The 26,439-nt window shown below is 44.6% G+C and overlaps 1 protein-coding gene and 1 non-coding gene across 2 annotated transcripts; both read left to right on the top strand.

Annotated features, from left to right (window-relative positions):
- Positions 1-356: 356 nt before the first annotated feature.
- Positions 357-26,260, top strand: LOC103109395 (pancreatic lipase-related protein 2). Its single transcript, XM_007518455.3, has 12 exons — positions 357-420; positions 3,159-3,313; positions 6,217-6,342; positions 8,454-8,588; positions 9,204-9,315; positions 11,166-11,285; positions 12,958-13,077; positions 15,640-15,758; positions 17,783-17,912; positions 20,751-20,862; positions 22,798-22,962; positions 26,159-26,260. Exons 1-12 carry the CDS (start codon positions 372-374, stop codon positions 26,220-26,222), a joined length of 1,407 nt encoding a protein of 468 aa, XP_007518517.1. The 5' UTR covers positions 357-371; the 3' UTR covers positions 26,223-26,260.
- On the top strand, positions 12,375-12,539 carry LOC132532941 (U1 spliceosomal RNA). Its single transcript, XR_009544853.1, has one exon. It is a non-coding gene; the product is annotated as a U1 spliceosomal RNA (small nuclear RNA).
- Positions 26,261-26,439: the final 179 nt, after the last annotated feature.

Raw genomic sequence — 26,439 nt, 5'->3', positions numbered from 1 at the left:
AACCTGGGTTCAAAGCACACACAAGCAGAGCCTATCGTTTCCTCCCATCCTTTCTTCTCAAGAGTCCAAAGGATAAAGCATGCTTATAAAGAGCTGTAAACAGCCAACTGCATGTTGTAAATGGAACTTTGTGGCACAGTAAGTCACAGTCAACTCAAACAGGGCGCTTGGCAGGGCTGGAGTACCACAGGAATGTGGCCCCAAATCAGGGTGCTTCAGAGTCTGGGAGGGGGAAGGAGTCTTTGAGCAGCACTGCCAACTCCTTGTACTGGGGACAGAGCCTAGTCTCATAGTATCCACTTCCAGGAAGAGCTCCAAGGTGCCCAGGGCTGGGCTTCAGTTTCACTCTCTCTATTTTTTCCTCCATGTAGATGCTGCCCTTTTGGACACTGAGCCTTCTCCTGGTAACCACAGTCACAGGTGAGGATGGGGTCCCCATCCCTTTGGTGGGGAGAGTGTGTCTGGACTGTCCTATGGAGAAGGCAGCTAAAGGCTTCATCCTGCTGTGTGCAAAGCCTATACTGGATGTGATAGACATGTCCAGGTGAAACCAAGTAGGTAGCCAGGAAATAGCTCATCCCTGACTAGCAGGTTCCAGGTCTTGGGTAGGAGCCCCTGAGCCTAGCACCACATGAAAGGACCATGAACAGCATTGACTAGCTTCATGGATGGAGGACAGTGCATTAGTGTCTTTCCTCTTTGCTTGGATCTCTAAATGAAAAATGAAAACAATTGGGGTTGGGAAGCCACTCAGTGGTAGTATAGCAAGTGTGTGAAGTCCTGGATTCATTCCCCAGCACAGCATTAAAAAAAAAGTAGTGGAGCAAAGTGGTGGTGTATCTGGTAAAGTGCACACATTACAGTGTTCAAGGACCTGGGTTCAATACCCTACCCCTGCCCCATCTTCACCTGTAAGGGGAAGCCTCATAAGCAGTGGAACAGTTCCCTCTTCCATCTCATTTTACCTATTTCTATACAAAGTAAATATATATTCATAGAGAAATATTTAAAACACATAGTGAGTCTGTGCTACAGAACTCACATGCACTGTATAATTACCTTCTTCTTCTAGCGTTTGCCATATAATTACCTGATGCTTAATGAATGCATGAGATTGGCAATTGAGAGATTTCGTGGAAGAAGTCGTTTTGAGGGGTTTTTGTTTTGTTTTTGCCTTCGTACCTCCACAATTCTGCCACTCCTGGAAGACCTGTTTGTTTCCTTTAATTTAGCTAGAGGCAGAGAAATAGGAGGAGATGCAGAGGGAGAAAGAGACAGAGATAGAGATGGAGGGACAGCACTTCACAGAAACATCATACTTGAAACATCATACTTGAGGTGTCTTCTTGTGTCATGATTGGTCCTCCTGTGAGATGCTAGAGGCTCAAACCCAGGTCCTTGTGCATGACAAAGTGTATATTCTCCATGATCTGGGAATGTGTGTATGAAACACACACACACACACACACACACACACACACACACACACACACACACACACACTCGCGCATGAGCGTCCGGGAGATTCATGTCGCCACAGAAGTATAGGGAACACTAGTAGCGAGAGATAGAGACACCTGCAGCATTGCTTCACCCTGCATGTTGAGCCCGGGGACTTGAACCCAGGACACTCAACCATATGCCACCACCGGTCCCTAGTTTTCTTTGTTTCATTTTGGATTTTGTTTTACATTTTGTTTGTTTGTTTGTTTGTTTGTTTTTACCAAGGCATTGCTCATCTCTGGCTTATGGTAGAGGGAGGGATTGAACCTTGGAGAATACACTTTGTACTCTTTGAATTCTCCATAGGGCTACCTCCTAGCCCTAGAAATGTAGTTTTTTAAAAATTTTTATTTATAAAAAGGAAACACTGACAAAAACCACAGGATAAAAAGGGTACAACTCCACACAATTCCTACCACCAGAACTCTGTATCCCATACCCTCCTCTGGTAGCTTTCCTAGTCTTTAATCCTCTGGGAGTATGGACCCAAGGTCACTGTGGGATGCAGAAAGTGGAAGGTCTGGCTTCTGTAATTGCTTCCCTGCTGAACATGGGTGTAGGCAGGTCGATCCATACTCCCAGCCTGTCGGGCTAGCATTGCAGGAGAGAGAGATGACCTAGGAACCAAGCTCGTGGTGGTAGAAATACAAATCTTTATTCGTGCGGGAGCCCCAGAGTCCGGCGTCAGTGCAGCAGGTTAGGCCACGTGGAGCCAAAAACCGCAATGGCCAGGTCCACCTCCCCCTGCCCTCCTCTGGGTCGGGACGTGGAAGGGAAAGAAACCAGAAACAGAAGTGGCTTTTGTAGGATAAAACTGGAAATGGCAAGTCGGAAATGGAAATGGCTAGGAAAGGGGGTGGAGAAAGGCAAAAGTCATGCTGGGAAGATGGAAGCTTCCTTAGCAACTGTTGCAATGGTTGGTGGGATTAATGTTAGCCTGCAGGCAGGGCGGGTCTCGAGATAGAAAGAAGACAGATCAATGGGTGGGGATCTTTCAGGCAAAACAATGATTTTGAAAATAGGCCATAGTATCAGTAACGCAGGATGGAGCAGGGGGACTGGCTTAATGCCCGACACAGCCTGTCTCTCAAAAAGTAGTTTTTAAGGTAGAAGTTTCCCAGTGACTCTCCCAGCCGCCTGATGTTTAAGGGTACTATTTTATTTATTTATTTATTTATTTATTTATTTATTACCAGAGCACTGCTCAGCTCTGGCTTATGGTGGTGCAGGGGATTGAACCTGGGATTTGGGAACCTCAGGCATGAGAGTCACTTTGCATAACCATTATGCTAGCTACCCCTGCCCTTTAAGGGTACTTATTAAATGTGCTGTTTTCAGGGCCTCACCCCTGACTCTCAAAATCAGAATCTCAGATGAGGGAACCTGGGAATGTGTGCATAAAATACATTCAGGTGTGTGCATACACACGTGTGCACATGTGTGCACACATACACACATACACACACACATACACACATGCCCAGGTGATTCATATCACCACAGAAGCATAGGAAACACTGGTGGTAAAGACAGAGATATTCACTGGCCTCGGCCAAGTCTAGGCTGCACTCTGTGGAGTCCCCTGTGTGGCTGAGATGACAGTGATCCTTTGCACAACCTCACTTGTGCCCTGTTCCTTTCTCTTCCTGCCTCAGGAAAAGAGATCTGCTATAGACCCCTGGGCTGTTTTTCCGATGAAAAGCCATGGACTGGAATTGTACAGCGGCCTTTGAAGTTATTTCCCTGGTCCCCCAGAGATATTAACACCCGCTTTCTTCTGTACACAAATGAGAATCCAAACAACTTCCAGGTAAGGGTGGAAGGAGGCTAACAGCATGGTGGAGGGACTTGGAAGTTCACATTACAGCCTTTGTGTGGTAGTCTAAGTTCACTGCCTTGAGATTTTCCAGATGATGTTTTCTCACCTGCTAGACCTGGGACCTTTTTAGCTCTTAGAATCTGAGTATCTCTGTGCCTCTGATGCCGCTGGGAAGTGCCAGCCTAGAAACTCACACACTCAGTTCTCTGTACACAGAACACTGGGGTTTCCCAGCATTAGAGTCCTGCTCCTGGGAGGAAAGGGGTGCAGGTAGCATTCGTGGAGACACCCAGGCTTGGGTACCTCAAAGGGGCCTATCACCTTCCTACATGAGGCAGCTGAGGCAGCAGAAACCCTCAGGACATGGGGGAGGTAAATCTATTCCCAAGATTTAGAAGACAGAGATTGGGTTGGTGGGAGCTCAGAAGAAGCCTTCTGCTCTCTGAAGGTCAGCCAGGTAGAAACGGGACAGACTTTGTCCAGGTGCTTAGATGTGACCTGCAAGAACTTGCTTGATTTTACTATAATGTATCCAGTTGCAGGTCTTTTAGATAATCGTATGATATCTTTAGCTTTGTGAACTTGTGTATTCAGTTCCTTCTCCGGGTTTGGAAATTTCTTAGATCATGAGAATGAAATGGTGGTTTCCAGGTGAGGAAGGAAGTGGAGGTCAGTGGCAGGGATAAAACAATCCATTGTAGGGTGACCATAACAAATAATAAATAGACAATGAGGTATGCTGCTGGGATGTGTGTATTAAATAGGTTTGAGTACACACACACACACACACACACACACACACACAACTCTGTAAACAGATGCGGGCTCAGCAAACATTTGAGAAAGGAAAACTTGCTCAGAACTCAATCGGTTCTCAGTCCCAGTCCTCAAGTTAATGTGAAGAGCCAGGTGTCACTCTAGAGGCCTCTGAAGTCACCCACTGTGGTTTCTAAGTGACAAATTCCTCCCACTCAGGGCCTCTAGTTGGAAGTCTCCTTAGACATAGTTTTTGTGCTCTTTTTATTTTTTCTAACTTTCCTTTTTTTAAAATTTTTTATTACTTTTGTTTATTTAATGGATAGAGACAGCCAGAAATTGAGAGGAAGGGAGAGAGAGAGAGAGAGAGAGACAGACCCCTGCAGCATTGCTTCACCACTTGTGAAGATTTCCTCCTGCAGGCAGAGACCAGGGGCTAGAACTTGGGTCCTTGCACATTGTAACATGTGCACTCAACCAGGTGCACCACCACCTGGCCCCTTTTTCTAGCTTTCTTTAGGTTTTATCAATATGAAGTCTGGATTGGGTCAAGGGTCTCAAGTCTGTGGGCATTTAGCAGTCTATTCTTTCAATTTACTACTATTATAAGAGAGAAACCAGAGCACACACTCTGCCATTTTTATGCATGGACTAGAACATGTGATGTCCAGCATGTAAGACATGTGTGATGCCTACTAGCCACACCCCCGGCCCCTGGAGTCTACTCATAATTCCCGGGGACATGTGCTGTCTGTCCCTCAGGACTCCACTAGCTGACTCTTCTCAGGCCTCATGCTTCTGGCCAAAGAGTTCTGTATATTTTCTCTGACAGAGACCTCTACTGGCCACTTGGGAAAGTCTAAGAGCCCCTGCTTAGGATGATAATTTGAAACATGTCATAGAAAATACCTAAGTATACAAAGGAAGCCAATTATGTTGGAAAATAGGTCAGAACGTTTTTTTAAAGTAACACAGTAAAATTTGTGCATTATCTCTAAATAACAAGATCTGGCTTTGGTTCAATAGCTACTTGAATTTCAAATAGGGAGGGGCCAGGAGATGGTGCACCTGGTTAAATGCACATAGTACTATGCACAAGGACCTGTGCAAGGATCCAGGTTCGAGTCCCCATATCCCCACCTGCAAGGGGGGCTGCTTCACAGGTAGAGAAGCAGGTCTACAAATGTCTATCTTTCCCTCTCCCTCTCTATCTCCCCCTCCTCTCTCAAGTTCTCTCTGTCCTATCGATAAAAATGGGGGGAGGGGAATGACAGCCAGGAACAGTGGATTCATATTGCTGACACCGAGCCCCAGTAATAACCCTGGAGGAAAAGAAAAAAAAGGATCAACAAATAAAATAAAATAAAATAGTATTGAAGAGTGATTATACTTAGTGACTTAAGAAAATGAAGGACAACCACCAGATAGTTTCACTTGTATGTGGAATATAGAGATTTGAAACACATAAAAAAGTAGTCAACCCCCTCTAAGACCTTGGGATGACTAGTTACTATTTTCTGTCATGGGTATTGTTGGGAGTGGGACAGAATTCTCATGGTGGGGGTGGGGGGCAGAACTCTCCTGGTTAGAGTAGTGTGGAACTATACCCCACTATCTTATAACTTTATAAATCACTATTAAATCACGAATGACAATTAAAAATATAAAATAGCATTGAGTATAAGTGATACTTTCACTTAAGATACATATATATATATATTTTTCCTTTTTACCAGAGCATTGCTCAGCTCCGGTTTATGGTAGTGCGGGGGATTGAACCTGAGACATTTGGTGCCTCAGGCATGAAGGGTTTTTGCATAACCACTATGCTATCTTCTCAGCCCATGATACTTTCAAATATCTTCCACAACTTTAACATGAAAGTAAAATCTCTGATTTCTGTGTTGCTAAGACTACTGTTTGTTGCCAGTTTCATGGTAGACAGAAATGCTGGGTTTTCAATGAAGACTATTGAAAACAGAATGTCATGGATTTGGTCTTTCTGAATTCAATCCTGTAACCACAAACCTGAAACTCCTTCTCTAACATGGCCCAACTTCATGGGACTCTCTCACTTTGTCTGAAATTGGCTCTCGTGGTTTCATGACTCAGAAAGGCACACATCCAAATTCCTCTAGCTGATCACAGGCACTGATCTAGACACTGTGGAGGCTTCAAACTTCCGCCTGGACCGCAAGACACGTTTCATCATCCATGGCTTCATCGACAAGGGGGAGGAGAGCTGGCTGACAGACATGTGCAAGGTAAGGTGCCCTTCCTCAGCAGGCCACATAATGCTGAGGCCAGCACCTAGTCCCAGTGCCCCAGAGACAGGGGCAGGAAATATTCCAAAAGGAGCTAGTCCTTCCTGAGGCCAGTGTGTGTGTGGGGGGAACCTGGATCCGGATTTATCCTTTACTGATTACCCCCAAAAGTACCATCTCTTGAGAATGAAGAGATACAGAGAATCCAATCAAAAATCCCTGGAAGTGAAGACAATGGCCAATTACCTGGCATTCTTTCTGCCAATAGCTATTCATTTATTTAACTAGTGCCCACAGAAACACCACTTGTTGATAGAACTTTCTGTGATGCTGGAAATTATATGTCCACCATCTGAATTACAAACCACTTGCTACCAGAACTTTTTGAATCCATGCAGCTTCGGGCAACCAAAGAACAGAATTCTATATTTATTTAATTTCAATTAATCTTCTAAAGTTATGAATATTGCTTAGGTAACTAACATTCTAAGGGATTAAAATTATTTTGTATAAGGTAGTGCCACATGAGAGAAAGACAGAGAGAGATAGAGGGAGAGGGAGAGATGCACTGAAGTACCACTCAGATACATGGAGCATGAGGGAATCAAACCAGAACCTCAGGCCAATAAGTATTGGGCAAAACCAGCTTATGCCATTTTCTTAAGCTTATTCATGGAATCTGCTTCCAGAGCACTTACTCGGAGCTTGACACTATGCCAACCATCTCAGTCTTTCTCCCATTAAATTCCCCCAATAGCACAATGGAGGAAGAAAATAGATACTATTTCCATTTTACAGAGGAGACACAAAAGAATTCAATACTTCCTCAAGATTGGGACCCACAGATGGAAAGCAAAATCAGATCACCTGTTCAGGACACCACAGTCCCGTGTGTTTGTAGTTGAGTCAGTAGGGGGCACCCATGGGCACAGTCTTTCAAGGATTAGTCTGTTCTGAGTAAGATCTCACACAATCCTACTCATGGGCTAGCTCCTCTTTTGAGGAGTAGGGTGTTCTGAGTCCCTTCTGAAGCAGACTGTGTCAACTTGGAGATGGGGACTCTTGGGATGCAGATATGTGGTCCTACCTTCCAACCAGCTGCCCCCATCTCAAACTAAGGTAAAGTCTGAGCCACCCCCAAAATAAACAGAGAAAATGGAGTGGTTCTTTTGATGTTGACTTCTTCCCCTTGGGATAATAGCAGCTGTGTGTGGGCAGTAGACTGCATCACACAGCACGTTATAAAAGGTGTATGTCAGGGCAAACTAATCTTATTTAACTTGTCCCTTAAAACCCTTGAGTCAAAAAAAAAGTATTGTCAGAACTGTAAAAGTAGCACCTGCCCAGCCTGGGGTTTCCATTATCTCCTGCAGGGGTCAGCAAACTCCCAGTAGAGGACCAGATAGGAAACATTCTATTACAAAGGGAGAGGGGGATAATCTGACTTCAGCTCAGTTCTGTTGTAGTATGGTCACAAAGAAAATGGGTACACAAAAGGGCATATCTGTGTGTACATAAATCCTAGAAACAGGCAAATTTAGCAAGTGAATTTAACCCTCCAGCAGTATTTTTAGATCCCCTGTTCTACCAAATCATATTTGATATGTTTGTGACAATAATCCATCTGTGAGGTCTTAGATATGCCATGTTTCCCCTTCCAAGCCTCACTTTCCACATCTGCTAAGTAGGGCTAATACACCTAATTCATAGTGTGTGAAGAAATGATCAGTCTTGGGGCCAGGTGGTGGTGCACTTGGTTAAGGACACACATTACAGAGCACAAGGACCTTGGTTCTAGCCGCTGGTCCCCACCTGCAGGTAGATAGCTTTACAAGTGGTGAAGCAGGGCTCCAGGTGTCTGGCTCTTTCCCACTCAATCCCCCTCTGCCCTCTCAGTTTCTGTCTCTATCCAATAATAAAATAAAATAATAAATTTTAAAGAAGAAATGAACAGTCTTTCTCTCCCTCTCTCTCCGTGTGTGTGTGTGTGTGTGTGTGTGTGTGTGTGTGTGTGTGTAGGGCATTAAGGCTCTGACACAAACCAGATACTTGATGTGTAACCCCAAAGGTGGGCAAAAAGTGAGTCTCTCCCTCTTGCTTGCCTTCCCCAGAACATGTTTAAAGTGGAGCAAGTGAACTGCATCTGTGTAGACTGGAGCCAAGGATCCCGGACAGAATACACCCAAGCCGTCCACAATATTCGGGTGGTGGGAGCTGAGATCGCCTTCCTGGTCCAACAGCTGTCGGTAAAACCTACCCTGGCTGCCTCCTCAGGGAAATGGGCAGCCAAGACTCAGCTTACACCCAGAGGCAGCTAGGAAGCTGTGGGTGGGGATGGGTGAGGGAGTAGACTGGAAGCCTAAAGCCCACTTACTCCCAGATTCTCCTGCAGATTCCTAGTTAGGGTGGTGGTGGGGGCGCTGCGGTTCTGGGGGTGTTGATTTAATGTCTTTGAACCCCATTTTCCTCCTTTTGAAATACAGCCTTCCTTGCAGGCTAGTCTGGGAATTAGATAATAACTTGGCTGCTCAGCGGTTGTCAGCCCAGAGAGAGGAGCCACTATCTGGGACTACAAAGGGAAGGAAATAGATGTACTCAGGGGAGCAGGTGGGAGCTGGCTTGGTGGCTGCAGTTGGCACAATGGCCACTGGTCAGCACTGTTGCCCTGCGCACCAACCAGCCCCAGGGAACCACCGGGCTGCAGGGACCGGGTTGCTCTGAACCAAGGCATTCTGCCATTTCTGTTCGGTCCCAGCCCCACCCCTGCCCTCAGGAAAGCAGGCACTTCCCCCCTCCACCCCCTGCCCTGGCCTGGGAGTGAAGGATAGGGACTGATGCCACTTCCTTCCTTCCTTCCGCAGACACAGCTGGGCTACTCACTGGAGGACGTGCACCTTATCGGACACAGCCTGGGCTCACACGCTGCGGGAGAGGCCGGCAGGAGGCTGGGAGGCCACGTGGGCAGGATCACAGGTGGGCTTGTGGTCACTGTTGCAGTGGTGGTGAGGGAGGCAGGGCCTGAGCTCTATCACAGAGGGCGCCCCTGCCGGATTTCTGTGATGCTCAGAATTATGATAAGAACATAGTTGCTTATGTATACTGGTGGTATATAGGATTGAGAATAACAGTGCATTCAGAAAAAATATATCTATAACTAACACAGCAGAGTCAGGACTTAGGGGGAGTCTTACTAGTTGTAATAAAGTAGAAAGCAAGCTAATATTTAAAACAATAATTAATTAGCTTCACAAATATTTATGTTGTCATACAGGAAGTACTCAGACAACAAGGAAGAAGAGAAGAAGAAGAGAAAGAGAGAGAGGGAGTGAATGAAGAAGAAAAGAAGGGAGAAAGGAAAAAAGGAAGGAGAGAAAGAGAAAGGAGAACGAGTAGTGTGCATAAAGAATTGTACACGAGAGAGGCATACATTTTTCTCAGGGAGACAGAGACAGAGAGAGAGACCACAGCACAAGTTACCCACAAAGAAAGCAAGCAGCACTCTATCCAAGGTAGCTATTTAATCAGCCTTTAATAAGCCAAATCAGTTGGCAGTCTGTTCATTTCAACATTCAATGCATGTGCCCTTTGTTTAGGGTACAGTGCTGGTCACTGGGTGAAAAATAGGGAGATAATAGTTCCTATCTATTTCGTATTTTTCAGTGTGAAAGGTAAAGGTCTTGAGACTTTTGCAATAATCCCTGCAGGTCAGTGGCTGTGGTTATTCCCACATTTCCATGTCTAAAGCTCAGAGAGATCAGGGACTTGAGCTTGAGTAAAACTGAAATACAGCTCCCCAGACCCTGTGTGCGAGGCTTCGCCCACCCTCTGCTTCTCTTTAAGGGTGGGCACAGAACCTGGTTCAGGAAATCCAGTGTAGTCCAAGAGGCAAACAGCTCAGAAGGCAAATAAAATTCAAAATAGAATCAATAAATGCAGATGGGAAGGCAAGTTCATTTTTTTTTTTTTTTTTTTTTTTGGCCTCTAGGGTTATTGCTGGGACTCTGGGAATCAGTGCCTGCACTATGGGTCCACTGCCCCTGGAGGCAATTTTGCTATATTTTCCCTTTTGTTTTCCTTGTTGTTTATTGTTATTGTGGCTATTATTGTTGTTGTTGTTATTGTTGTTGGATAGGATAGAGATAAATTGAGAGAGGAGGGGAAGACAGAGAGAGGGGGAGAAAGATAGACACCTGCAGACCTGCTTCACCACTTGTGAAGCGAGCCCTCTGCAGGTGGGGAGCCGGTGTCTCAAACCAGGATCCTTACTCTGGTCCTTGTGCTTTGTACCATGTGCGCTTAACTGCTGTGCTACCACCCAACCCCTGGGAGGCTAGATTTTTAAAGCAGAGGAGGCATTTGAGCCAAGTCTCGAGGGGAGAGATCTAGGTTAGGAGAATGTGGCAAAGCAAACACAAGTGGGGAAATAGCATGAACCAAAGGACCAAGAAATAGATAGACAGTGGGGGTATCAGGGACCTTATAATCCTTGAAAGCAATGACCAAATAGTAACATGCATGGAGGGGAACAGGAATAGGGACATGCAGGCTTGGAGGGGAACAAGATACCACTCAAATCCTAGATGAATGCAGGAACTGGGGCTATTGAAGATTGCTTGGCAGTGATGATGCCACTTCTACTCTCCCAGTCTTTCTCCCCTGAGCTGACCAGAAGCAGAAGACCCAGTTCCCCACATTATGGCTACTAGGGTATAGAGCCTTCACCCAGGATTCCTCACACACGCTCAGTTTGTGGATAAGGGGGTTAGATCCTGGTTTGTCTGAGAGTATGACCCGCTGCCCACCTCCCCGTTCCCTCACCTCAGGGCTGGACCCAGCAGAGCCATGCTTCCAGGGCACCCCTGAGGAGGTTCGGCTGGATGCCTCAGATGCCATGTTTGTGGATGTGATTCACACAGATGCAGCACCCATCATCCCTAACCTCGGTGAGTTCCTCACTCCACCTCTTGGTAACCAGGACTCTAACTGATGACAGTGAATCACAAAGTTCCTCTTACACCTCAGTCACACATGTTCTGCAGGGCTGCCACTCAAGTGATTAACCACAATGGTCACTTGGGCACCAACCAATCAAAATAATGCCACCCACAGATGAACAAGTAAGTACCATGCCAGGGTATCAACCAGTGGTCCTAGGTAGGACAAGGACAAGAGCCATATCTACATATGTGGAAGGAAATTGTTCCATCTCCAGCCCGCACCCCCTCCCCCAGTTTGCCAGTATCCTAAGGGGCAGATGCATTGATTCCTGGTTCTTGGTTTCTACTTGAAAAAATTGATTTTTTTTTTCTGAAATATTTGGTCAAAGTTTTGGTTACAGTTTATTTTGTCAGAGATTAAATATATCTTTTAATTCTTCTAAAGTTCCTGAGGTTTTTTTTTTTTGTTTGTTTATTTGTTTGTTTCTCCTACTGGGGCTTCATCACTCCAAGATGATTATTTTACATAGATAGAGAGAGAGAGAAAGACAGAGACCAAGGGAGAGAGGAAGACTCCACAACACTGAAATTTCCTCAAATATGGTGGGGCCTGGGCTAATACCTGGGTCATATGCATAACAAAACTAGTGTACTGTCCAGATGAACCATCTGGCCTCCAGTTTTTTTAAATCATCCTACCTAATTATTCAGGAAACATGCCAAGAGTAAGTGAGCACATAGTAATAGTGATGCTGATGTTACCATTTACTATGAATTGACCCTGTGTGCAGTGAACATCTTGTACATGTCAGCCCATTCATTGCTGTAACCCTAAACATTTGTGGAATGTTACTGTTACCGTTTTATAGCTGAGAAAACTGAGACTCACCAACATGAAGCAATTTTCCAAGACCATAGAGCCTGGAGGTCAAACCAGGGTGTGGTCACAGGCCAGTCAGTATGCTTGAACAACCAAAGCATTTGGCCTGCCTCTCAATGTAACAGTGTAACTTTGTGTGATCTTTATATACCAGTTATATGTAGAAGTCAATATTCTAAAGTGAATTATATGATTTAAAAAGAAGCAGCTGTAGTATACTTACCTGACAGGGGAGATACCATGATGACGAAGGTGGCTTTCCCAGGGCGAGGCTTATCCATTGCACTCTGGATGTGCTGACCCCTGTGATTTCCCCAAATGTGGGAAACTCAGCTGCATAATTTGTGGTAGTGGGGAGACTGTGTTCATGCTCTCCCCTGAAAAGAAAAAGAAAAAGAACCATCTGTTGTAATCCTGATTTCTGTCTGCCAGTGCACAAGGTACCATCAGGATGTATCCATATGGCTCAGGGCCACTCAGGACAGACAGACAGATAGATACACACACACACACACACACACACACACACACACACACACACACACACACACACACACGTGCATATTCCCTAGAGCCTACTTTCTCTCAAATCTCCCTCTGCTTTCTCCTTCCTCCTCACCATGCCAAGTCCTCCTCGCTGAGGATTTTCTGCAGATCCTGACACTTAGCTGCACCAAAAGAATTTGCCAAAGAGACGACTATCACTTTGGTTGGAACAAATTAAACATTCTTTGTGACCATGTCCTAACTTTGACTGGGACCTCACCTCACCACTTCCTTCTGCTTCCAATGTTTCAGGTTTTGGAATGAGCCAAAAGGTAGGCCACCTGGATTTCTACCCCAATGGAGGGAAGCAAATGCCTGGGTGTCAGAAGAACATCCTTTCAACCATCATTGACATAAACGGAATCTGGGAAGGTACGCAGCTTAGAGAGAAGCCGGACAGCAACAGCTCAGCTGGAGGGGAAGCAGGAGGTGTGGGTGAGCTTTTGTACCCTGACTTTGACACTCCTTGTGATGATCTGGTGCCAGGCATTTTCACAACCCTGTTGTTAGATAATTACTCAGACCTGCCACATTTTATAGATGAAAAAGTGAGCTCAGCAAAGTCACAAGCTTGTCCAAGAACACCCTGTGTCTAAACCTAGTTCTGGCTGTGAAGCTTCAACTTCCTATTCCAGTCAGTACCCTCTGCAGAGCCTCTTCGGAGCCATGAACTGGGCTGGTGCATTGGTAAATACCCTGCTCTACCTCTGGCATGCCCTCACACCCATCTAGCCTTCAGTGCCTGCTCCTTTAAGAACTTGCAAGCAAAGATTTGCAGGTTTTGAATCCCTTGCTTTTGACTTGTTGTCAGGCCTTGGGAACAGAAATAAGGGTGGGAGGTGTGGTCTGTGGAAAGAAGCCAGGAGGTCTGGGAAGGAGCTCCGTGAGTATCTCAGTTTACTTGAGAAGAGGCTCAGCACCCTGGTAATGCCACACCTCCTCCCCTTCCTCCCTTCCTTCCTTCTTTCCTTCTTTCCTTCCTTCCTTCCTTCCTTCCTTCCTTCCTTCCTTCCTTCCTTCCTTCCATTTTATCTGATAGAACAGAGAGAAGAAGGAAACAGGGAGGGAGAAAGAGACACCTTCAGGCATGCTTTGGGACTCCTGAAGCTTCCTGCCCCGCTGCAGGTGGGGACTGGGGCCTCAAACCAGGATCCTCCTGTATGGTAATGTGTTCACCCAACTGGTTGCACCACTGCCCAACCCAAAAGCCACATCTTGTTCTGGTCTTTCCTCTCCCCCCAAAACTATGATCCACTCCATTGATGTTGACCATTCTGAACTGGGAGTTCTCTGAAGCCCAGACTTGTGTCTTGGGATTCCAGACACCCCAGTCCCCTGCTCAGCAGCTGGCCCCAAGAAAACACTCTCTGCTTTCTGGTACACTGAGCTATGAGGCTTTCTTCAGCCTTTTAATATTCCCCACCTTGATGGTAAAATAGAAAACTGATCAGGTAACAGCCAGCATCCACCTACAGCATGACTGGAGCCTTTTAGTTCCTATCTGGCCTGCCTCAGGTAACTCCAGGAGAAACAACAAGAGCCCCAGAGTCCCAGGAAAGGCTGCCCTTTCCCAGAAGTCCGAGCAGCCCACTTACAATAGAACGGAATTGGGCTTTAATTAAAGAGGCAATTTAGACTGTGCAAGCCCATGCCCACTGCCTGTGCCTCTATTGTGTGGAGCTGAGTCACCCAGGCGCTGGGCACTGAGGGACAATTAAGTCCACTTGCTGGGCTATTATGGGCTCTCTGGGCAGTAATTTGGGATGAAAGAAATAATTAAGTTTGAAACAGGTTCTGTTGTCTGGTAATGAGTGTGGTGGAACCCGACTTGGGCTTGGAGGTCGCTGGGCCTAGGGGCATGAGGGAGCTGGGCCTGTGGAAGGCAAATCCCCCACACAAAGGAGAGCTGTGGGTGGCAGAGAAAGCCTCCCCACCCCACCCCCACCCCAGGCCTCCCAGAAGTGGTTCTCAGGTATGTCTGGGGTTACAAAGCATTGATGCTGGGGACAATTTGAACCAAGTAGTTGGAGAAATGAAAAACAGTTTTCTCAACAAGCCGTCTTTGGTTGAAACAAGCAAGCAAACAAAAAAAAAAGATGGTGAATTTGATGTAGTGGACAGAATGGCCAGAGGCTATGATTGCCTTGTGCTCGGCAGCTCTTACCTTCCACCCAGAACAATGAAGCAGAATTTCTCAGCCTCAGACCAGAGGCACCAAAATGGCTGGTTCATGTGAAAGGCCTGTCCGGTGCAGTCTGGGGTTCTCAGACTCTGGGCCTGGGCAGAAGGCCAGGAAGTATGTGATTGTCTTACAAAGTTACTATTCTAAAAAATGGGAGCACAGGGAGTGGGCCATAGCTCTCCTAATAAGCTGTATCTTAGCTTGTGTGAGGCCCTGGGTTTGAGCCTACCACCATGTGGGAATTTCATGGATGGTGGAGCAGTGCTGTAGTGTCTCTCACTCTCACCTTATTTACAGTCAAAGAAATGGGCATGCAGGCCTGAGAGCAAAGGTGCTGTGAAAGTACAAATCCCCAGCACCACCAAATTAAAGGAGGAATGTACTGATGCCACGGTTTTCTCTCTTCCCTCTCTCTCTCCCTCTTTCTCTCTCTCATGCCCCAAGGCTCCCATCCATCTTTATTTCTGTGTGTGTTTCCTGCTTGACTTCTGGAAGATCAGTCTCCAATCTCTTGTTCCCTTGCTAGAACTTGTCACTTGCGCAGCCCTAAGTAGAACCTCCTCAGTTGGAGGGTGACTTTGACCAACCACCATGACTAAACAAGACTCCAGGTTTTCTCTTTGCCCCAGACTATCTGGAGTTGAGGTAGATGCCTATCTGTGGCAGTAGAAGTGATTACTTTCAGGGACAGAATGGTTCAGGACTCACAAGTGCCCTGCCTCCAATGGTCACCTATGACTTTGTTTTCCCAGGAACCCGAGATTTTGTAGCTTGCAACCACCTTAGAAGCTACAAATATTACTCAAGCAGCATCCTCAACCCAGATGGCTTTACGGGCTACCCCTGTTCCTCTTACAATGAATTTCAGGAGGTAGGTCATACCAGGGGTCCTGAGACACGGTAGCTGGAGTCCCTGTTGTTGGTTTTGTCCCTGAGACTTGAACAGAAAGATCTATAACTCCAGTGAGAACATACTGGAAATACTGAACCTCACACAGGCTTCTTCCTCCTGGGGATAGCTCGTTAGGAGGAGGACAACAGGAATCTGCCTGTGTTAGGCCTTTCCTCAACCCCCAACTCTCCATTCTGGAAAACTCTCAATTTACCCAGCAGTTGAAAGAAAGATATAATGAATATAAGCATACCTATCTCCTAGATGCACCAAACACTAACCTTTCATATGTGCACATATAAATGATTTTCCTAAATTATGTGAACATAAAGACATGATTCATTCTCCTCTATAAACACTCAATAAATTTCACACTAATATTTTCTAGAGTATTATTCATATTCACACTTCTCCAAATCATCTCTCTTACACCAGCATCTTTCTTTTATTCCTGCCTTTATTTCTTACTCTTCCCTTTTCCCCCTTCTTTTTCCTGCAATGATTGCATCTTTTGTCTTATCTCTTTAGACTCCTTTAATCTAGAACAATTCTTCCTTTATTCTTGACCTTCTGGGATATTGATAGCTCTCCCAATCTGAACTTGTTTCATTGCTTTTGGTGATGCAGTGGGTGTCACTGGGTCCATCCAGCTACTCATCCATCTGGTCTCCCACCCATACACTGACCCATGAACTCAGTCTTGCAAGGTTCTCAAAGAAATACCTAGATCACTTAGAGTGTTGTTAGAGTTGCAAGTCATAGCAAGAAAGCAGTCACTTTAAAATGTAAAAGGAAAAAGCAAATTATCTCTGGGAGGGAGCTGATGCAATAGATGACAAGTTATTTTTAAAAAAGAGAGAAAGAAAGAAAAAAAGAAAGAAAGAAAGAGAAGACTGGTGGCCAACATAACTTTTTAAAATTAATTTGACTATTTATATTTTATCTTAATATTTCTTTCTTTTCTTTTTTTTTTTTGTTTTTACCAGGGCACTGCTCAGCTCTGGTTTATGGTGCTATGGGGGAATGTTTGGAGCATCCAACATGAAAGTCTTTCTGCATAAATGATATGCTATCTCCCTCTCCCCAACTTCACTTTTTTAATTTAATTATTTATTTATTTATGTGTGATTGGATAGAGACAAAGAGAAATTGAGAGGGGTGGGGGAGATGGGGAAGATAGAGAAAGGGAAAGAGACAGAGTATAGCCCTGCGGTCCTGTGTCACAACTCATGAAGCTGCAACTTCACTTTAGCTTCATAGAGAGAAAGAACTGACCCCTATTTGAATCTCTTCAAATGGTAGCTCATTAGTTGCACCTTGAGGAAGTAGTTTTTCTCCCTTCAGGTAAAACTAGCACTTGGGTGTCTATTCTTCGCCCTCACCACCACTACCATACTTAGTGTGCAGAGTACATTGCAGTTTGGAGAATATAAGGCAAGTGTGTTATAATTACTCGTGCCCAAGTAATAACTAGCACAGCTATGACTATGCACGAATGCTCACAGACCTGGGGGAATTAATACTATGGGTTTTTTTGTTTGTTTGTTTGCTTGCTTGCTTGCTTGTTTTTATTACCACCAGGGTTAACACAGGGGCTCAGTGCCAGCACTACAAATCCACTGCTCCTGGTGGCCATTTTTTTTCCTTTCTATTTTATTTGATAGCACACAAGGAACATCGAGAGGGAAACATAGACACCTACAGACTTGCTTCACTGCTCGTGAAGTGTCTCCCTTGCAGGTGGGGAGGGGATCTGGGGCCTCAAACTCGAGTCCTTGTGCATGGCAGTGTGTGAGCTTAACCAGATGCACCACCACCCAGCCCCCAAAGATGACGTTCTTTTGACCTTAGTTGAACCTAGGAATGTTAAGTCATACTTTGACCTTGGAATGAAAAAATGTGAGAGGATGTATTGGTGGATGTCTACACAGCAGGGGAGATTAAGAGGGTAAGCTGGTGAGTGACTCAAAGAAACTAACAAACTAATTTGCTTTGTTCACTAGAACAGCTGTTTCCCTTGTCCAGCTGGAGGATGCCCCCAAATGGGGCACTATGCTGACCAATTTCAGGGAAAAAACAGTGCTGTGGGACAAACCATTTTCCTGAACACAGGAGAGAGTGGTAACTTTACTCGTAAGTGTCCATTTCACTCATTAAAAAAAAAAAAAACCTTGCAAATAACACACAGTGTTGCACCAAGCCTATTAATTATGTCTCTTAGTGGCGACAAGAAACTTGACTCCTACCGGTGTACACTATAATGGAAGGGTAGCAGAGAGAATGGCATTTGTCTTCAGTCTCATGTTCTATTTCTTGGTGACCTGGGGGTGGGGACGGGGGGCATATGTACAGCCACCTTACTTACCTTGGGAGGATGAATAGAGCCTCTCGCTTGCAAAAGAGGGTGAGGTATGTGAAGTCACTGTAAATCAAAAATCCACCCATATGATTAGTGGTCTCTTTTATTATTTCCACAAGAGAAATTGAGCGAGAAGGAAATAGGGAGGGAGGGAGAAAGAGAGACCTGTGGCACTGCTTCACTACTCCCTACAAGTAGTGACTGGGGACTTGAACCTGGGTCCCTGCAGATGATAATATGTGCCTCAACCAGATGTGTCACACCCCCAGCCTCTCTGTCGTCAGTGTTCCCCCTGCACAAAGCCACACACACAGCTGTGTCTGTGCTGTCATTCTGCCCAGATTCTCATTCAAAAAAGCGTAAGACAGTAAAATCATTGATTCACATGTTGTCAGTAGTATCTCCTAGAGACAGAATCGAAAATCAATTATTTTCTAAGGGAGCTTCAGGTTTTGTTTTGTTTTGTTTTGAATTGTGTGTAGCTCTTCATTTTCACTTTCCACATAAGAGTATTTCATGTAATCCTGGTGAAAGAGAGCAATGGGTTAGCAACAACATTCACTGTAAGTCTCGTGTGCATATTCCTATCACCAAGGTATTTCATTGCTCCAAATGCATCTTAGGAAATGCTTGATGGTGTTCCTACAAGTGTATGTTCAAGGGTGTTCTTTGAACTATTACTTTTAGTACAAGATCAAGGATGAGGGAAATCCTAGCTGTCCACCAATCACTAAACAACTCAAACCTTTATGCGAGCTTTAACAAAAGAGAGCAACTATGGACTGAAAAGAGAAAGCCCTAAGCCCTACCTAGTGAGAGACAAGTGGCACATCTGGCGATCAAGAGCCCTGGCAGCCAGATGGTGATGCAGCCATTTAAGCACATATTTCCATGCTCAAGGACCTAGGTTCAAGCCCCACCTGCAGGGGGGTGCGGGGACGCTTCACAAGTGGTGAAGCAGGTTTGTAGGTGTCTTTCTCTCCCTGTCTCCATTTCCCTCTCAATTTCTCTCTGTCCTGTCAAATATAAAAGAAATAGAGAGGGAGAAGGAGAGGGAGAGGGGGAGGGGGAGGGAGAGGGAGAGGTGGAGGGAGAGGGAGAGGTGGAGGGAGAGGGAGAGGTGGAGGGAGAGGGAGAGGTGGAGGGAGAGGGAGAGGTGGAGGGAGAGGGAAAGGTGGAGGGAGAGGGAGAGGTGGAGGGGGAGGGAGAGGGAGAGGGAGAGGGAGAAGGGGAGAGAAAGAGAGAAGGGGAAAATTGGGGGCTTGGATTTGCAGTGTTGGCACCAAGCCCCAGAACTCTCCACATGGGACAAGTGAAATACTTAATGGAAGAACCTACTTTAAGATGTGTGAGGTATCCAGAATCAAAGGGCTATGGGACTCTCAGGTTGAAATACAGTGACAACTGAAAGGAGTTAGTACCACTCAGGAGCAGAAGGAAGGTTCAGAAGAGCAAACTCCACTCCTGCCTTCTGCCTTCTGTTGTGTGGCCTTAGAGGTTGAGTCCGTCTGGAGTGGGAGACTCTCTGGTTGGGACAACTTTCTAGAATAACAGAAAAAAAAGAGAGAGAGAGAGAGAAGTACAGAGAACCAGTGTGGAGCAGGGGTGGGTGAAAAGAATAGAGAACAACAGTACATGCTATTTGTGGAAGACAGTAAAGACTGAGTTCTTTCATAGATGTGTATGTATAAATGCTCCAAGAAAGTTCTCAACCAGGGTTTCCCAACGTCACTACTGACATTTTGGCCTGGATAATTCATTGTTGTAGGGCTGCTCTGTGCTTGGCTTGCAGTATTGACCACATCTTTGCCTTTTGCCAGCTAGATGCCAGCTGCACCCCTCCCAGCTGTGACAAGTAAACATGTCCCCAGGCATTGCTGAATATCCCCAAGTGTGCAAAATCACCTTTTATTTGAAACCACAAGTATGGAGACCAAACTAAGCATCTACCCAAAAAGCCTGAATGAGAGGAAGATCCTTGGGGTCTTAGTAAATAGAGATCTGAGTTTCATCTGGGTTGTATTCTTTTCTATCAAGAATATGTCCATTGCCTGTAAACAGAGACATCTAAAAGTGAGATAGTTGGAGAGATCAATGACCCAATAAAGTTCCTGCATTGCCATGCACACAAACCAGCTTCCAGCCCTGGTACCACAAGGAGCTGCCAGCTGCTAAGGAAGCTATGGCATTTGGTGTATATTCCCCTCTGAATCTGTTTCTCTATTTGAATGGAGATGTGGTCTCGAGTATTGAAATTGCACATTCGTAAGGACTCAGTTGCAGCAAATACATGTTAAAATGAATCAGTAAATAAACAAATAGCACAATAGGTGTTTTATCTAAATGTTAGAACCCTAAACACTTCTCTCTCTCTAGATGCAAATTAGTAACTGGCCACTATAGTATGCACTGTCTCCTGAGCCACCTGACACCCCCACCAAGGCAAATCCCTGGGGCCCCCAACTCCATTAAAAGCAACCATTAGCCACATTCTCCACCCTCACCTGTCCCCCATCTAGAAATTTAGTACTTGGGACAGGAATGCTCCCAGGAGGTGTTAGTTTTTCCCCAACAAGTTGAGTTAACTGACCAATTTCTCTTTGGACATGCAGGTTGGAGATACAGAGTATCAGTCACACTGTCTGGGAAGAAGAAAGTGAGTGGATACATCAGAGTTTCTTTGTATGGGAACAACAGAAACTCAAAGCAATACGAAATTTTCAGGTACGTTCTATAGTAAAGTGAAATTATTGCCTAGGAATTGATTCATGAAAGATAAGTTATCAGTGTGTTATAAATCTAGCCATCTCTAATGCAGAGTCCTGGCATTCTGGAATGTCAGAGCTGAAGAAAGCCTCAGCTAGTTTTGCTACCTCATTTTCCTTCTGAAAAGAGCAAAGCTCAGGAAGAGGGCAATTACAATGAAAAAAAAAAAATAGTCCTGTGTGAATTTCTCTGGGGATGTCAGCCAGTGCTTTCTCACTTGGGTATTTGGTATTAGGTATTTAACACGGTCTATCCCACACAGATGCATACTGGGACCCTGGGGCCAGCTTCTTGTTACAGCCATTTTTTTTTTTTAATGTAGCATTATTGGATAGAGACAGAGAGCAATTGAGAGGGAAGGGAGTGATAAAGAGGAAGAGAGACAGAGAGATACCTGCAGCCCTGCGCTTCACCAGTAATAATAATTTTCCCCTGCAAGTGGGGACAAGGACTTGAATCTGGGTCCTTGCGCATTGTGATGACAGCACTTTACCAGGTGCGCCACTGCCTGGCTCCACCAGCTTTCTGTTACTGTAGCAGCTTCTGCACCTAGATTTTGCTAGGAATAGGAGATCTCTGGGAGTCAGGCGGTAGCGCAGTGGGTTAAGCGCATGTGGCGCAAAGCACAAGGACCAGCTTGAGGCACAGGAGATCTCTGATGAATATGTATGCAACATAACTGTGCTGTAAAATTAGATTCTGCTTTTGTACTGTTACATAATAATGTTCACTGAAATTCAAGTTCCTTGATATCTTCTTTTGCTACCTATGAGATTCTCATAGGTGATCTCTATTGAATCACATGGTCTCAGACAAAACAATGATTATGTAAATAGACCAACAATACACCTTTTAAAAATGTATTTATTATTTTTAACTTGATAAGACAGAGAGAAATTGAGAAGGGAGGGGATGATAGAGAGGGAGAGAGACACATGCAGCACTGCTTCATTGCTCACAAAGCTTCACCACTGCAGGTGGGGACTGGGGGCTTGAACTCTGGTCCCTAAGGATGTGTTATCAAGCAGATGTACCACTGCCTAGCCCTAGTCACGTGCATCTTTAAGCACAAGACATTGCATTAATTCCCCACCTGCAGGGGGAAAGTTGCAGGAGTGGTGAAGCAGGACTGCAGGTGTCTCTCTCTCTCTCTCTCTCCTTCTCTCTCTCTCACTCTCTCTCTCTTGTTTTCTCTCTCTCTCTCTCTCCCCTCCCATCTCAGTTTCTCTCTGTCTTTACCCAATAATAAATAAATATTTTTTTAAATACCTTGCATTAATTAGTCTTGCAGTTGAATTATAGGGTAATATGTCCTCCCAGATATTTGACCTTCCTCTAACTAAGACAATAAAATCTAGAGTTCTGATTTTCTTTTCTTTTCTCTTCTTTTCTTTCCTTTCTTTCTTTCTTTCTTTTTTTTTTTTTTTTTTTTTTTGCCTCCAGGTTTATCAGTGTAGCTCAGTGCCTGCACTATGAATCCAATACTCCTGTGGACATTTTTTAGATTTTTTTTTTTGTATAAGACAGAGAGAAATTGAGAGGGGGAAAGGGGGACAGACAAGGAGAAAGAAAGACACGTGCAGACCTGCTTCACCGCTTATGAGGTGACCATCCTGCAAGTGAAGAGTCAGGGGCTTGAACCTGGATCCTTGCTCAGGTCCTTGTGCTTCATACTATGTGCGCTTAACCCAGTGCACCACCACCTGACCCCTAGAGTCCTGATTCCCAAAGGTGGGTTCTTTACAAATGCACTTGTACTTTTGCAGTCACTGTATGTGTTGGAAATCATTCAAATTATTTGCAGAAAACTAACGGTAATAATCATTATCTGGAGAAACCATATATTACTGTCATCCTCTATGTTCATGTAGCATTTCCTGTCTGTGTTTTCAGGGGATCCCTCAAACCAGATGCAACTTATACAAGTGACATTGATGTGGATCTCAATGTTGGGCAGATTCAGAAGGTTAAGTTCCTCTGGAACAACTACGTGATAAATCTTTTCTGGCCCAAAGTGGGAGCTTCCAAAATCACAGTGCAAAGTGGTGATGGGACAGAGTATGTATCCTTTACTCCATCTAAATTGTATCATCTGCATTTACTTATCAATGTCTGTAGATCCATCCATCCAATCACCTGCCTGCCCATCTGTGCATCTGTCTACCCAGCACTCATCTATCCCATTTTTCCCATTCACCTAGCAACGTGCCTGTACTGTAGTCATCTACCTATCTTCCATTCACCTGCCTAATTATTCATCTCCACTGCCCATCTATCTGTAAGATTTACTTCTAAAATCAAACCTCACTTTTCTTAAGCCATATTCAACTTGGCAGGAGCAAAGCATGAGTGGTAAAGCAGAGATTTGAGAAATAAGCAAATATGAGACTGCTATATCTCAAATAACAAGAAAAGCGTGTGAGTGGTACTCACAGGAAAGCTCTTAGCTGCTTTCAGCTAGGTGTCATTGTTCATACAATTGGTGTGTTTGCCAACCTGGTAGGAGAGAGCTATACACTATGGTGGACTCTAGCTTACAGTGGCAAACTCTTCTCATTCTGAGGGAATGGACTCCTATCAGTAGGACTGTGTGTAAAATATGGAAATAAAATATACCACCTTGAAAGAGAATTATCAGGGCCAAGGAGTGAGTCAGCAAGTAGAGCCACAGTCTTGCATGCATGAGGACCTGGCTTCAGTCCCCAGTCTGGTGGAACAGTGTACTCACATAAAGATGAAAAGAAAATCAGAAATATAACAAGAAAGCAAGCTGCTAGGATGTGAAGGAAACTTAGACATCACTTCTCAATGGCTTTTGAAAATGAGAAAAATCAAACAAATGTCTAGGCCTATGTAGGGAAGCTAGCCAGAAGACTAGCAGACTCCCAAAGGCTGTCAACATTCAAACTATAGCCTTGCTTATCTCTGTGACTTAAACACACTGACTGTAAATGGTAATATTCCTGGTTCTAGAGCTGACATTGGAAGGCTCAGTTGTCACTGTGGCTGTGCCATTACTTGGTCTAGTCACAAAGCACAGGCAGAAGGCACAAGGACATGGAACGGGCACCTCTTTCCACTATACCCATCTGACTCACACAGCAAGACAAACATGGAACTGAGCAGTCATAATATAGTGTGAAAATGTCTTGGGGCCAGGCAGTGGCCCACCTGGTTTAGTGAGCAGAGTACTATGGACCTGAGTTTGAGCCCCCAGTTGCCACCTGTAGCACAGATGCTTCCCAAGTGGTGAAGCAGGGCTGCAGGTATCTCTCTTTCTCTCTCCTCTCTCTCCCTTCTCAATTTCTCTTTGTCCGATAGAATAAAATTAAAATAAAAAAAAGGAAAAAGTGGCCACCAGGAGCAGTGAATTCTTAGTGCCAGCACTGAATCCCAGTGATAACCCTGAAAAAAAAAAAAAAAGGAAAGGAAAATGTCTTCATTTCCTAGTACTTAGGTGAGAGTGAAGCCACAGTTATTGATTTTAAGTTCACACAATATATATATCCAAAAACAAAGCTCCTACTCCCTACAAGGAAACCCTTATCGAAGTCTGGCCATCTGAAACTGAGCCCCAAGGGAAGGCTAACTTCACTAACTAGCTCCCTTTAGCTTAAGACACCTACAAAAAAATTATTTTTTAAAAAGGGACCTGCCAATTCCCATGTTCAGTGGAGAAGCAATTATAGAAGCCAGACCTTCTACCTTCTGCATCCCACAATGACGTTGGGTCCATACTCCCAGAGGGTTAAAGAATAGGAAAGCTATCAGAGGAGGGGATGGGATACGGAGTTCTGGTGGTAGGAATTGTGTGGAGTTGTACCCCTGTTATCCTATGGTTTATGTCAGTGCTTCCTTTTTATAAATAAAAATTTTTTAAAAATTAAAAAGGGACCATAGTACCCAGTATCTCAAGGCTGGTGGTTAGCCCAACCTGACAAGGCTCCACCTTCTGAAAAGTAACAGCCTTCCATGATCTCTTTTACTTTATTGTGTAGAGGAGATAGCATAATGGTTATGCAAAAAGACTTTCATGCCTGTGGCCACAAAGCACCAGGTTCAGTCCTCCACATCACCATAAGCCAAAGCTGAACAGTGCCTGGAAAAATAAAAAAATTAAAACTTTATTTATTGGGATAATTTTTTTTTAAATCTTTATTATTTTATAATTTGATAAGACAACGAGAAACTGAGAGGGGGGAGGAGATAGGGAGTGAGAAAGAGAGATACCTACAGCACTGTTTCACTTCTCCAAAAGCTTTCCCCCAAAAGGTAGGGTACCAGGGACTTGAATTGAGTCCTTGCATACTGTAACATGTGTTCTCAACCTGTTGCTTCACTGGCCAGCCCCCAAGATAAATTTTCAGACATTACAATCTTTCTATTTAAAGTGCCTAATTCAATGACTTCTTGAATACTCACAGAGTTGTACAATTATCATCAATTTTTATCATCCCAGGAAGAAACCCATCCCTCACTGACCTTCCCTTTGCTCAGTTCTAAGCAACCACAAGTCTACTGCCCGCTGTATTTCCTAATCTAGACATTGTGTTGAGATGACATCATGAACCACTGTGACTGGCTTCTTTCACTTAACATAATGTCTTCATGGTCATTCCTGCTATAACATCTCTCAGAACTTCCTTTATTCTTAGTGTCAAGTAATACTGTCAAATGACGTGCCACAATCTATTAGTCCATTTATCAGTTGGTAGACTTTTGAGTTCCCTCCACTTTAGGACTGTTATGAATCATGCTTCTGTGAATATTTACATACACACTTTTGTGTGGAGGTGCTCTTGGGAGATATGCTTGGTCATATGTAAGTCTATGCATAACCTTTAGAAGAACTACCAGACTTTCCAAACACCACTGTACAGTCCTAGAAGCAATGCATGATGAGCTCTTCATGAACTTAGCTCTGTAGGGAAAGATGCCTCTGGGTAGGCTGGGCTCCGTGGAAAGTCATTGTTAAATCTAAAGCTACAATTCCACAGGAGACATCCCTTGTTTTTGCAAAGCCTTGACCTGACACAGCTTTTTTATCCCACCTCTTTAAGAGACCACAGGAGAGAGGGTGTTCTCTGAGTGACTTTGCTCATCAGGAATCACTGAGATCACTTAGACTCAGACTGCTGTAGCTGAAATGTTCAAAGATCCAAATCCCAAGGGTTTGGTTAAATGTGGTCTACTTACTTGAGGTCACATTTCCACAAGCAAAGGAATCTCATATTCAAAACATTTTCTTCCACAGGTATAAATTCTGCAGCAGTAATACCATTCGAGAAGACGTTCTGCAATCTCTCTACCCCTGCTAGGAATGTGGTGCTGTTCCTAAGTCCTTTTGGTAATAAACTTTTTAATGCCTTGGTTTGACATTGAGGTGTTGGCTTGATATTCTTGATGTTCTGAATGGAATGATTTTTGGAATTAGAGCAAAATTGTCCATGGGCAGTGCCTGAATCATCCAATAGTCCTTCTCTCCCTCTCTCCCTCTCTGTCTCTCTCTCCCCCTCCCTCTCCCTTTCTCTCTCT

This window comes from Erinaceus europaeus, chromosome 14 (genome assembly GCF_950295315.1).
Source record: "Erinaceus europaeus chromosome 14, mEriEur2.1, whole genome shotgun sequence".
NCBI classification, from domain to species: Eukaryota; Metazoa; Chordata; class Mammalia; order Eulipotyphla; family Erinaceidae; genus Erinaceus; species Erinaceus europaeus.
The sequence above is the reverse complement of the archived record's forward strand: the minus strand, read 5'-3'. Positions and strand labels throughout refer to the sequence as shown.